The following is a 14,571-nucleotide window of genomic DNA, read 5'->3' as shown; positions in this document are numbered from 1 at the left end:
ATAATTAGAAAGAAAAATCTGTTCCCACAAGGAAAAACCACCCTGTATATGCATTCCAAGCCAAATATAGAAGACTGCCAGCGTTGCCACTGTTACGGCTGGTCTCTACCTCTGCCGAGTGCCACTAGCAGCGCTGAGCAGGGCCACGTTCAGAGCACCTTTCTAACACCCCGCATGTCATCTGTGCCCAGAAGAGCCCCAGTTACTGACCATTACCTTCATGTCTATTTCAGTGTCGTGAATCTGCTGAGCTACCGTCTTAATGATCCCGATGACGATGTCCTGCAGGCCTTCCCTCTCTGAGTAGTAGTGCAGGATGAGCCCTTTGCCCTTCTCTGCGTCGGTGCACCTAAAGGAAGGCGCCCGCATACCCGGGTAGATGGTAGCGAGGTGGTCATGCAGGGCGTCGAGGTTCTGCAAGGAAGAGGACAGAGCGGCGTGTAAGCGCTGCTCCCAGGGGGCAGCTGCCCTCGGGACAGGAGGCTGAGGAAGCAGACTCAGGTCTGAGCTCAGGGGCCCACGGGCCATGTGAACACGCACAGGGCACATCCTTCCCTGCTGCATTCAGACGTCGGTAAGGCAAGAGCCACAGAGAACTTGAAACTAAGGTGATGAAATTAAGAACATCTGTGTGAATGGATAAAGAAGATGTGGTACGCGCATATATATATATATATATATATATATAATGGAATACTACTCAGACATAAAAAAGCACGAAATAATGCCATTTGCATATGCCAACACGGATGGACCTAGAGATGCTCATACAAAGTGAAGTACATCAAAGACAAATACCATATGACATCACTTATATGTGGAATTTAAAATATGACACAAAAGAACATATCTACGAAAGAGAAACAGGCTTACAGACATAAAGAACAGGCTTGTGGTTGCCAAGGCAGGGCGGGGGGGAATGCACTGGGAGTTTGGGGTCAGCAGATGCAAACTACTGTGTATAGACAGATAAACAACAAGGCCCTACTGTATAGCACAGGGAACTGTATTCAATATCCTGTGATAAACCATAGTGGAAAAGAATATGAGGACTTCCCTGGTGGCACAGTGGTTAAGAATCCGCCTGCTACTGCAGGGGACCCGGGTTAGATCCTTGGTCCGGGAAGATCCCACATGCTGCAGAGCAACTAGGCCCGTGTGCCACAACTACTGAAGCCCGCGTGCCTAGAGCCCGTGCTCTACAACAAGAGAAGCCACCACAATGAGAAGCCCGTGCACCGCAACGAAGAGCAGCCCCCGCTCGCCGCAACTAGAGGAAGCCCGCGTGCAGCAACGAAGACCCAACGCAGCCAAAAGTAAATAAAATTTTTTAAAAATAAATAAATAAATAAATAATAAACCTTTGCATTAAAAAAAAGAATATGAAAAAGAATGTGTATATATATGGATAACTGAATCACTTTGGTGTACAGCAGAAATTAACACGGCATTGTAAATCAACTATAGTTCCATAATTTAAAAAAAAGAAAAATATCTGTGACTGTTAACAGTGGAAACATTTTAAGGAAGGTAAACAAAGAAGGGGGTGTAAAACGGATGCCTGAAGCAGAAAAAAGAAACACAGTTATGAGTTAAGACAAAGGTATGCATATTTACAAGAGTTTGGGGCAGTTGTATATTTATGTTATGATAACCAGCATGGAATGCCCAAAGTGATCACATATTACACTTTGTTTCCACTACAATCCTAGAACTTGACTATTAATTCAAAAACTACATCAGAGTTATAAGCATATGAAAATATAAGCATACTCTTTGTGAAATAATATTTTAGTAATTAAAATCATTTTGGAAATTATATCAGTATAATTTCTTCATGTTCATTTATAGTCTCCAAGCAAGGTACAGCCTCATAGCTAACCTGTGAAATTGAACCTTTTGGAACTGAAGTCTTGGAAAACTAATAAATTTGCAAATAAATATTTTCTGTTCTGATAGCCTTGTGATTAATTTAGAATGTACCAAATTCCCCACTTTCTTGTATTACTCTCTAATATTAAAAATAAAAAAAAAAAGATTTGTTTAAAGATCAGAAGAAATGGTGCGAGCTATACTACTGACTGGGTGCAACATGGCTTTCCAACACTTAATTCATAATGCGTGTTGTGTGTGTGTGTGTTGCACAAATATAGTAGCTCACACACATAGCATAGCATGGTACAGGAATTAAGAGCAAGGTGGCTTTAGAAGGAATAAAGACAGAGACGTAGAGAATGGACTTGAAGACACGGCGGGTATGGGGAAGCTTGGACCAAGTAAGAGAGTAGCACTGACATATGTACACTACCAAATGTAAAATAGCTAGCTAGTAGGAAGCAGCCGCACAGCACAGGGAGATCAGCTCGGTGCTTTGTGACCACCTAGAGGGGTGGGATAGGGAGGGTGGGAGGAAGACGCAAGAGGGAGGGGATATGGGGATATATGTATACGTATAGCTGATTCACTTTGTTATACAGCAGAAACTAACACACCATTGTAAAGCAGTTACACTCCAATAAAGATGTTTTTTAAAAAAAACAATATAAAATTAATCACTTATTATTTAAAAAAAAAAAATCAAGCCAACTTTGGGAATTCACTGGTGGTCCAGTGGTTAGGACTCCGTGCTTTCACTGCCGAGGGCCCACGTTAGATCCCTGGTTGGGGAACTAAGATCCCGCAAGCTGAATGGTGTGTCCAAAAAAAAAGAAAAATGAAAAAAAAATTCAACTATTTAAAAAATAACTAAATAATAATAATAAAAATAATCAAGCAGACTTGGATTTAAATCATGACACTGTCATTTCATGATAATGTAGCCAACCTACCCAACCTTTCTAAGGCTTGATTTCTTCTGATAAAATGGAAATAACTAAAATGATGTATATAAAGCATGAGCCCACCCCAGATGTAGTAGGCAAAATAATGGTGTCCCCAAGGTTCCAGACCTAGTCCCTTTGAACATGTTACCTCACGTGGCAAGAGAGATTTTGCAAATGGCATTAAGGTTATGGACCTTGCTTGGGAAGATTATGGTTGGGCCCCAGCCTAATCCCATGAGTGACTTGAGTCCTTAGGTGCCAAGAACCTTTCCTGGTTGCAGGGAGGGATGTGGGAACTGAGGAGGAACCAGGGTCTGAGGAACAGGACACCGCACGCAGGGCCTGGGGAGAGCCTGGGGCCTTATGAGCCCCCCGATGGCCGGTAAGGAAACTGGTCCACAGCCCTACGTCTGGCCCCGGGGGCTGAATTCTGCCTACACCCGAACGAGCGAGGAAACCTTCCCCATCCTCCATCCCCGTCCACAGCCCTGCTGGCCCCCTGACCATGGTCCAGGGAGACCCCTATGGCCTCCCAACCTACGCAAGTGCAGGATAATAATGTGTGTTTTTTTAAGCACTTATGGTTGTGGGCATTTGTCATGGTAGCAGTAAAACAGCTAATTCACCAAATAGGAACCTGTCAATAACTGGTGATTTTGCTAAAGAGAATGGGAAAAGCAAAACGGTCTCAGGATGCCCTGGGCCTCAAGGAGCACATCTGAAAAGGAGGTGTGGAAAGGGGCCAAAACGGAAGGACGGTTCTCGTTCCAGATGTCTCAGAGAGGCCAGTTTACGGAAACAAGGATCCAGTAAGACGTCAGTTAGGACACGGCGCGAGTATGGCAGGAGGCAGCTCCGTGAGGGCACGTGCGGCCCAGCGTCGCCAAACGCTCATCCGTGCGCTGCCTGTGCAGCATATAAAGCACGTGCACTGCGCGTCACGCAGGTTGTGCGCTGCAGCCGGGGGCAGGGGACAGGGCCGGCCCAGATCTGCACCACACGGACCCGAACTGTAAGCAGTTCATGGTTTAGATCACAAACCAATGTGCAGAGTGGCTTTGGGTGCCTACAAGGGTTAGGGTTAGACTAAAGGACGGGGGTCCAAAGACACAGAGTGCAGGTAAGAGCTGAGGTCACGAAGGCTGACATTCTGATTGGGATACATGGCTCCAGTCCCCTCAACTGGTGAAGCTGGCTTCTTTTTGAAATGCCTTCAGGCCTAGGGCTAAAATTTGGTTTTCTGCCCCACCAGTTCCACCTGTTATAATCAAGTCAGGCCAGTTCTTAACTCAAATACCAAGTGGTCCTGATTGCTCCACAGGCTGCCGTTACCAGGTAAAAGGAAGCCAACACAGCAGATGCTAAGGACGGACAGTTTACAGAAACCTCGAGCAGCTGAAGGCCTGAGACGACTTCACTTGCTAAGTCACACAGAGGGTTTTCCTATGATGAGGTCTTCCCACGGGAACCCTTTCCTGGGAAGGGAGACATAAAGACTGCCCCTCATAACCCTGCCAGACCCCTTACACGTCTGCTGATGCTGCAAAAACGCTGTCATAGAAAAGCTGGTGAGAAAAAAGATCATCAAGAGAGTTTTGTATGTGTTCCCTGCAAAGTCAAAATTCAGCCTGTTGCTGCTAAATTAAATTTCTGTTCTTGTTCCTAAAATAATTTCCTAATGTAGTCAGGCCCGGGTACTGTGTTGCGGCTCATTTTCATGAAAAAATTTAAAAATGAGTCAAACAGTAACTTGAAATATGTAGATTATTTTTTTTCAATTTCTCTTCTATAAAATGTTCACATACAGTACATCTTAAGTCAATATGCCTAGATTACTTTCACACTCATCTGTTTTCATCTTGTGTCATATTATATGAGCACATTTCTATACACAGGTAAGCAGATGGCAGGAAGCGGTACCGATGGTACCATTCTCCTTCTCTGCATCTTTGATGCTAAAGAAAGCGAGAGATGAGCCAGGAGTCACACAGGGACAGGCACTGCTCCCTATATGTGGGGACATTTTAATTTAAATAATTTAATTAAATAACGCCATCTTCATTTAATATTTGCCTTAAAGGTATTGTTAATACTAAAGTATTAATAATAAAATGTTGCTTAAATTTATCAATCCAAAGCAAGTGGGAAATCAAGACACATGAGGTCATGTCAATCTTTTAATACGTCTCTGTGGTAACCAACTCTCCAGGGACTGACTGTTTTGTCGAGTTTGCTATTAATTAGACAACTAAAGTGCTTTCCTGGAGCATAAAAGATTTAACACCACTTAATGTAATATTGATTTTCTTTAGGTAGTATCTAACCATAAAAAGTACTCCTGGGATTTCTTTAGTTACAGCTTCCCTTACTGGGTCTTACTCTCTCAAAACTGAAGTGATTACCATTGCCTGCCTATTATGAGAAATGGAATTCATGATTATATATTAAATTATTTTCAACTGAGTACATCTGTACTGCTAAAAATGTACTTTCTTCACAGACTATAATTGTTTGCAGGAACCTCAAAGGCCACAACAAAGATACTCAAAATAGCCAAGAGAAAAACCTTGTCTGTCTACATTTTATAACACCATCTATACAAAGCTGATTATTCGTCCACATGGTTGTAGCAATATATTTTGGAAAACAAGAGTTTCAATTAAAACTGGTTTTGTTTTATTTCTAAATATACCCGTGGAGGTGGCTATACAAAGAAAAGAGCTGAATGGCTAGTTACAAAGAAGTACACAAATAAGAGAAAGAAAAAAAGTCAACGCATGTATTTCAGCACAAGTAGATTCCCAGGACACAGTAAAGCAAACCTCAAATACGCTTTCATGTCATTCTCCTTAGCTTTATGACACTAGGAAACAGGAAAGGAACAGAGAGCAGGTTCATTCATCTATTTTGCCTCAAGATGCCAAAAGGTTGGTCTGAGGTTTTCATTTCATTTCTCTGAATGTCCTGGTATCATTTTACTGCTTTTTCCTACAAGCAAGATGAATGTACTGCTTCTCAGGAATTCTGCTACTTGTAAGTCCTCCAGCCTTTATCATTTACAGAAGAAAAAACTAGTGCTGGTGTCCTGGGATTTAGTACACCCCACAGATTTAGGACCAAAAGAGAATTTATTAATCCTTTGAGAAATATTACTTTGAAGTTCCATATTTTTAAACATCTTGGAATGCTTCAAAATAAATGCAAAATTTCTCTTTGTAATATGCATGGCACAAATAAGCTTATACATACTTACAGAGGCAAAGTTTCCGGGAGTTAACTACCTCATTCCCCTGTTTCCAGGGCATCTAATTAAAAATTCCTAAATGATGCACATAACTGGGTGTCGTAAGACCCTGCCTTGAAAGTGTTGAGAGAGAGACAGAGAGATTTTTCAGCGTTCAAGAATCCTTATTCTAGGGAGGTCCCTGGCGGCCTGGTGGTTAGGATTCCGGGCTTTCACTGCCGTGGCCTGGGTTCGATCCGTGGTCGGGGAGCTGAGACCCCGCAAACACAGAGCCAGAATAGCACGGCCAAAAAAATCAATTAACTAATTAAAAGAAAAAAAGAATCCTTATTCGAGGGGATGGGGAGAAGGGAGTTGAGTGTGTTACTTGAGAGTATTATTGCAGTCTAGAGCTGGAAAGAATCTTAAAAATCAGTCACTGCAAACCTCCCTTTTTTTAAGGAAAGAGGATGAGGGACAGCATTTCCTTTCTTTTTATCCCTCACACTTCTGAAAAGCAAGACCAACATCGATATTTACTTGTGAGAGTCATGCAATTTGAAAAGCATTTTAAGTTTTCTAAGAAAGATGTTATGTTAGAATTTGAATGTGAAAAACTGAAACAAGCAAGACGCTGATAAAGTGGAAAAGTCACCCCTACATAATGGGAAGCACCAAGTCCGGGCATCAGTAGCATGAGCTCACAGCAAGTAAGGGTCAATGTTTAATGATACTTTTGTGCCTTTTCTACTTAAAGCTGCTCCTTGAGAAATAGCCTTCCAACCGAAAAGCTACAGGGACTCTTTTTTAAAAGAAATGTAAGGCCTTATTTAAAAAGAAATTGTACCAGAGTCACTAAAAATATTTAAATGGTGATATTTTTAGAACTACTTATAGTTATCATTACCATCCTCTCAAGAGAAAATTTAATTAAAAAAAAAGGCAAAGAGTCATAGAAGTACCTGTGTAAGCTATTTCACTTATTATAATACTGCCTTTAAATTCATGTTTAAAAAAATCTCGTTCATATACAACTTCTGACAATCAATATTTTGTAAAATTGTGAAAATATATATGAGTTATTCAAAGAAAAAGTTCTTACAATTCTAAAATATTATCTTCCTTCAAGAGTTCTAGCATGTCAACTTTAAAATTGCAGATGCCAACTAAGGGATGCCACTCCTCACCTGGTTCTACAAGAATTTAGTCATGGAGCCCCTGCAGTTGCTGACATTCAATACACCCAGGGAAGAATTCAGGGTGAAGATCAGGGATGAAAAACATGTTAGAACAGGCCCTCAGGTAGTTAGGGAATTCTGATGAGCCTGGATTCTTGCATCTTCCGCCACTCAGCAAAGCACTAAAGCCATTAACTAAGATCCCTGCTCCTGGTGGCCAGCAGACGTCTGGTACCGAGACGTGCGCCTGACCGCACATAGCCCTTCACCAACACCACATACACACTGACCTGCCCCTTCCATCTGTGCCACGGTTTCTCAGAGTCACCCGAGAGGCTGTGTCCCTGCCTACGGTCCTCAGCAAGACACTGAATCAACTCAACTCATGGCTCTTACATTGTGTGGTTTTTTTTCAGGTAGACACAGGTTATAGAAACTGGTGCTTGGGATTTTGAGAAAAGCTCTTTTTGAAATTCAAAAGTTAAAAATAAAATGAATGGTGCATTTTTTTTTCTAAGAAACATTATAAATAATTTAGGGAAATATTAGAATTTCACAGCTGTTCAGGAAAAATCCTATTTCCCGAAATAACACTTTGCACAAACATTTAAGACTTTCAGATCAGCCATCAACCCCAGATTGCTCCTGGCGGGCTGGCCAAATTACAGTGTAGTCTTTTAGAAGCCAAACCCTGGAGCCGACACGGATTGAAGAAAATCCCATTGCAGGCTGAACAAAGGCCCTGGCAGAAGACTCTTAGGTCTATGAACTGGGAAAGTAAGTGAAAATGCCACCAAACCCAAAGTAGTGGAAGAAGCCAGTGTTTCCAGTGAAGGATGACAGAATAGCTGTTTGCTTATTCCACTGAGATTCCTATGCATATTTAAGCAGGCTCATAGTTTAAATCCTGACTGGTCTCTAAGATTGCAAATTGTTCCTTTATTTTTCAATAGTCAGCTTTCCACGCTCATTTAGGTTTCATTTTACCTCTGTAAAATTATTGGGGAAGTAAAAAATATATAGCATAATAAATAACAAGACACCACTGGAAATGAATCAGTAGCCCTGCTGTGGACTGACTTGGGTTCCAAACCCAGAGGTCGTATACCATCTTATCTCTTCAAACATGGACAACTCAAAGCTCTACTCATCCATCCATAAATATATGTACACATGTACACACACACAAACACAGACACAAAACATAAAAGGAAAAACAAGTTGACACAGAGTGCTGTTCCAATTATCCACCACTGCATATCAAAGCACCCCAAACTTATTGGCTTAACACGCTAATATTATTTCTCATGGTTTTGTGGGCTGTCTGGACTCAGGTGGGAAGTCCTCGGGTTGGAGTGAGACAGAGGCTAGGACGGACTCATCGTAACAGCTGAGAGCGCAGCCAGCAGCGCTGTCCGAGGGCCTGCACAGGCCCCTCCTGTGGCTTGGGCGTCTCGTGTCACGGGCTGGGTTCCTACAGGGAACTTCCCAAGAGCAAATGCTCCCAGATACTCAGATGGGAACTTCAAGAGTTCTTATGAACTAGCCTAGGAAGTATCAGAATGTTACTTCTGCCGTATTCTATTGGCCAAATAATCACTAAAGCCAACCCAGATCCATGGGAAGGGGACTCCACCCTTCCATGGGGGAGAAGCACAATCACACTGCAGCAGAGCGTGTGAGATGGGAGACATTAGTGTGGCTATTTGAGGAAAACACAATCTGCAGTAATGCAATAGGGCATCAGAAGGTAAAGGGGAGCGTGGATTAGGCTGGGAATACCATCAGATTGGACATTCCTTACCAGCTGTATGTTTTATGGAGCTTTCAAATCCTATCTGTTCTGTGCATTCTTTTAATCAATACACTAGAAGCTTCAGATAGAAATTTACTACAGCAGCAGCATGAAACCACACTTTATTCCTAAGTTAAGAATAAGAAAGTGGCAGAATAGAGAAAAAATTCTTGCTGAAATATAGTCTTACCTTTAATAAATCCAGATAAAATGTGTAAAATCCAAAAATCTAAATCAAAATGTCTTCCTATTCTTGTTTATCTTTTTTTCTTCTCTACTTATTATTTTATTTTATTTTATTTTATTGGCCACACCACATATGGGGTCTTAGTTCCCTGACCTGGGATCGAACCCATACCCCCAGCATTGGGAGCATACAGTCTTAACCACTGGACTGCCAGGGAAGTCCCTTGTTTAACTCTTTTTGATAAATCATGTTTTTGGTTACTAAATCAGCAAAAGGATAATAATTAATTGCAAGGACTATCTACTTTTATCAATAGTCCACAAACTGATGTTTTCATAGGACATTTAGCAAAAATCAATTCCAAATTGTGTGATGTCTTTGGAAGAAGAATGTTTCTAAAAAGTTTCCTCTAAAACCTACATTTTATTACATTATCCATTTAAGATGTGTAGCTCTTTTCGTGAAAGTCTTGAGGTAGACTAAAAATAGGCATGATGTAAAAATTCTTAAAATGACTTTGAAAATGCAAGGGAGAGTGTATAAGCAGAGCCGGGAATTTGCTATTGGCAGCAAAGCCTTTCAAAGGAGAACTGTCCATTATTCAAGCTGGTAAATTGTTAAATTGTTTAAGTTCACTAATCAAACGAAATGACAAAATCCATGAGAGAAACAAACATTTTTTCTGGAACTAAATTACAGATACTATCTATACAGCATCTCCTTGAGTATAAAATGTGTATAAAGGAACAGAGGTATTATCTGGATAATACAGCCTGGGTCAAATAAAAAGTATACACATAGGGCTTCCCTGGTAGCACAGTGGTTGAGAGTCCGCCTGCCGATGCAGGGGACACGGGTTTGTGCCCCGGTCCGGGAAGATCCCACATGCCGTGGAGCGGCTGGGCCCGTGAGCCATGGCCGCTGAGCCTGCGCGTCTGGAGCCTGTGCTCCGCAACGGGAGAGGCCACAACAGTGAGAGGCCCGCGTACCGCAAAAAAGAAAAAAGAGACTCTACATGACCTCCGGCCTCATGGCATTTACATTCCAGCCCCAAACAGGAAATGATCTATGGTGTGAGACCTCCTATGGGTGAGGAAATAAGATGTACTGTCAAAACATGAGAAATGTCAGTTCCCTGATTCAAATAGGGTAGAGCCAGGAGAGAGGAGCTGAGCCTTCCTGGAAGAAGTAATTTGACCAGCAGGATGAAGAGGACAGGTCCAGCTGAAAAGGAGCAGGAACAGTGTTCCAGACAAAGGGAAGAGCAGGTGCAAAAGCTCAGAGGATGGAGAGAGCAAGTTTAAAAAAAAAGAACGAAACAGTTCTGGAAGAAGTCCTGTTTGGCTGGGCTAGGGGAGCGTAAGAGGAGAGATAGACGGGGATGTGAGTAGTTTCAATTATTTTAATTGCTTTTTACATTTCCAATGAGCAACTGGGAATCACTGAAGGGTTTAAGCAAGTAACTAATGGGAGGAGATATATCTGCATTTCAGAAAAGTCACTAGTTATAGAATGGAGAGGAGATGGAGGGGTCATGCAGAGAGATGGGGAAACCGATCCGTCCTGTATATAATGGTAGACTGTCCCACGGAAGGGTAGGGAAATGAAGAAAAGTGGTAGGATTCTGAAAATTCAGTATTTATGACATAGAGTCTAAGGATTTAGTGGTTGGTTAAAGTCAGGTGGTGAAAGACAAAAAAAATCTTTTAACTATCCTTAGAATAAGGCCCAGTTTATCTAACTCTTTAAAGTCTACCATGAAGAATGTTTTATTATTTTATGTAATGAAGAATGTCAATTTTTAAATGCAAGCTAGGATCTTAAAACAATTTAAGAAAATTAGTTGCTTTATTTCATAGTCAGTTTTACAGAAAAACGGTCCATTTAATTTGTTTGTAATTAGCCTACTCATAACACAAATATCTACTTTTAAGAAAAGCAGTATGTTAATGTAGCCAATTTGCCATTAAGATATTAATTTCAAAACCAGGAAAAAAACCAATTCAATCAAAAATAGACAATACTGATGAAAACGTTACAGTATTCTAACTTCCCAGTTTCCTCATTGTTCACACTTGCACCGAAAGAAAAAAATAAAATAAAATCGTGTGTAATTTAAAGGTATATTAACTAAAAACTGCCTATTGACTTTGAGGAAAAAAGACTCAGGACTATTTAAAATAACGCTGCCCAGGGAAAATAAAAGGCATTAACAGCCATTAAGGCGAGTCACAAATATTAGTCTTCATGTAATGTTCAATTTTCTAGTAGCCGTGTTTAAAAAAGGAAAAAGAGCCAAGTGAAATTAATGTAAATGATACATTTTTATATAACTCAGTATTTCCAAACTTTTATCATTTCACCATGTGATCAACATAAAATAGGTATAAGCTATTTGCGTTCTTTTTGAAGCCTGGTGTGTGTTTTACCCAGAGCACGTTTCACAGGCTGAGCATTCACGTGGAGACCATCCTGCCGGGCAGGGCAGCTCTACAGAACAGGAGAAACCTCGGGAGCTGCCCATCCTCTGCTGTCCCACGACACACCTAGCAGTCGATCACAATGAGTAAAGGGTAAAAAAAAAAAGTAAACGGTTTGTTGACACAGATGTGGCCACTGACAATGTTAAACTTAAGGGAGAGGAACTGCAACTGAAACTTAGCTGAGGTGGCAGCCGTCAACAGAAGTATTAAAAATGGAAAAATGTGTTCAAAACCCCCAGATCCCCAAATACTTTTACATCTCAAGCTTTAATCCGTGTAAAGGAATCCATTTAAATACAACCTGTTAGAGGTTAATTTAAGTATCTCCTGGCAGCTACTTCATTTGGAAGTGGCAGCTTTTCTGGACACCAGTAGTTTCCGTAAATCCATGGCAGGGACCACAAACCAGTTTCCATCTTGATTTAATGCTGTTTTTAGTTTATAAGAAAAATGTCACTATGTAAACCACCAACATTTTGATTAAACACTACAGTTCTTATTTTGGCTGTTAAATCAATAATGCAGCTGGATTGCAAGTAGTTTACATTCCCCCCAAACTGGGCTCCGGTTCAGCTAGTATTGCACTGACATCATTTTCCAGCAAGATCTGGCTGCTTTCAGCAGCCAGTTTAGAAATATCCTTTACAAACAACCACTTAACATTCAATGTTAACACATTTCAAGAAGAGGGTCTCACAAATGCCTGTGCTTAAAATAGGACAGTCAATCCCAAAATAGTCTCCCACCTACTGTGTCATTTGCTAGTATAATAAAAAAAATAAATAAATAAGGTAATCTTAACAAGAAGACAAAGGCCTTTGACGACATTATTTATCTTTGACTTCACCTGAGACTGACTTTGGAAGATTTCCTATTTTCCTCTCCAGAGTAGATTAACTAATATGTAACCAGGAGCAATGATTCTCAAATTTGTTTTGGTGGCAGGAGCTTTCTCCGAAACAGCGAGCTTCAGGTAGAACGTCACAGATACTGATACACTATTTAATTACGCTATGCAAACTCGGAGTGACTTACAAGTAGAAAATAAACCCATGTTATATACATAAAACCACAGCTACTAGCACAAAGAATAATTTTTTAAAAGGGAGCTGCACAGATCACATGTTGAGTCTTTCAGAGACCACTACTTTACAACTTGAGTATTCAGCATCAGTACCAAAAATTAAAGAAAAAATATGAAGGAAAAATGCTAAAATGTATTCAAGACCGTCCAATAATTATTATTTTACGTGAATTAGGAAAAATGTCACTATGATTCCATTTCAGCAGCCAGACACTCATCCAGCTGGCTGAACAACAGGATTCTAGAGACTACATTGGAAAATCAAAAACTCAGAACTTTTAGCTCCAGAACCTCAAACTGCTCACCTGCAGAAATTCTCTGACATTAGATCCCAGCACACGCAGGATTGTGTCATAACCAGATTCTTGACAAAAGACGAAAAACATCTTCCCAAACATTTGGAGGATTTCTCCAGCATTGAGATCTAGTTTATAGATTTGAGAGGCAACAGAAAGAAAATATATTAGAGATGGAAAATTGTTAGTGGGAGGAATGAAGACAAGTGCATAATAAAAAATGTTAAATATCCTCAATTTCTGTGCAGAGTGAACAGATCACAGGAAAAACATCTGGCCAGGAAAATACATGAAATCTGAGAAGACAGCGTATTGACGTGTTAACAGGGTAAGTTTGTACTTAAAGCAAAGCAGTTTCTCAGTTTGCATGACAAAATTTTGAGCTTTTTTAAACTTATACTTAAGGTATAACCTACTTTTTCCAAAAAATACAGAAGGATCTTGAAAATCATCAAGAATGCACATGATAATATTGTGGTGCAAAATTATTTTTCTTTATATAAATATGCATATTTAATAACTCGCTTGCATATAGTATGTACCCTAAGACCCTGTGTTTTTCTTAATATTCAATTATTAATATTGCCTAAAATTTAAAATTTTTTCTTAATACCAATTTTAATCACTATTTTATCCAACACATATGCAACAATTTATTTCACCAATGCCCGCTTGCTCGAAAAGTAGGCTTTTCCAATTTTTCATAATGTAAGTAACTCTGAAATGAAAACACCCATAACTCTTAATGTTAATAAATCTAATCATTTCTTTAAGGAAAATTTCTAAAGGATTTGAATATTTTTTAAAAGATTTTGACTGATGACGCAAAATTATTCTCTAAAAAATCTCTTATCTTACCAACAGATTTTAAATGTGCACAATTTCCTCTTTAACTCTACCCTTGACTACACTAGATACTTTTTTTTAATTGCCAAATCTGTATAAAAATTATTTCACATTTGTGTCAGTTTTGATTACCAATGAGGCAAGATATTTTTCTTCTTATTATTAACAATTTACCATACTTTTTTTTGGTAATTCTTGTATCCTGCAAAAGGTAGCACTTGCTCTTCTAGCTATATTTGACAAAGCCAAAAAGCATCCATCTAGTCTATCCAACCTGTAGCCTAGCTGTAAATTAAGTGCTATTAGGATGTGAGATACTACTCTGAGAACAACATTTTTCCCATGAAGTTTTTTTTTTTTGGACTTTGCCCTCCTTGCATGAGTTTTGTCTGATGCAGACCTCAGTTTCTTGTTTCTTTTACCAATACCTAACAAAACCTGTGATTACAAAAGAGATTTGGAGATCATATTTTCTGCATTCTACACTTTTGTAATGACTGTGCTGTTGACATGGCAACATTAAATTATTATTGCGTTATTAACTTATTACATTAAGTATCAATACTTTTTTTCCTTCCTCAACACATGGCTTTTTGTGGGGAGGGTCAGAGAGCTCCTCTCTGCTCTAAAGAGTCTGTAAAAAGAGCAGTGGGACTC

The 14,571-nt window shown here is 39.9% G+C and overlaps 1 protein-coding gene across 2 annotated transcripts in view; it reads right to left on the bottom strand.

Moving 5' to 3' along the window:
* The window catches only part of GUCY1B1 (guanylate cyclase 1 soluble subunit beta 1), a 47,164-nt gene that overhangs the window by 18,791 nt on the left and 13,802 nt on the right, over positions 1 to 14,571 (bottom strand). For both annotated transcript variants that reach the window (XM_081232772.1, XM_081232773.1), the window contains 2 exons: positions 13,078 to 13,196; positions 217 to 414 (listed from right to left, as the gene is read on the bottom strand). In XM_081232772.1, the coding sequence (XP_081088898.1) occupies positions 217 to 414; positions 13,078 to 13,196 (317 nt within the window). The remainder of the gene's footprint in view (positions 1 to 216; positions 415 to 13,077; positions 13,197 to 14,571) is intronic.

The sequence above is a fragment of the Mesoplodon bidens genome (genome assembly GCF_964165515.1).
Source record: "Mesoplodon bidens genome assembly, chromosome: 1".
Lineage (NCBI taxonomy): Eukaryota > Metazoa > Chordata > Mammalia > Artiodactyla > Ziphiidae > Mesoplodon > Mesoplodon bidens.
Note: the sequence above shows the minus strand (reverse complement) of the source record. Positions and strands in the feature narration are given on the sequence as shown.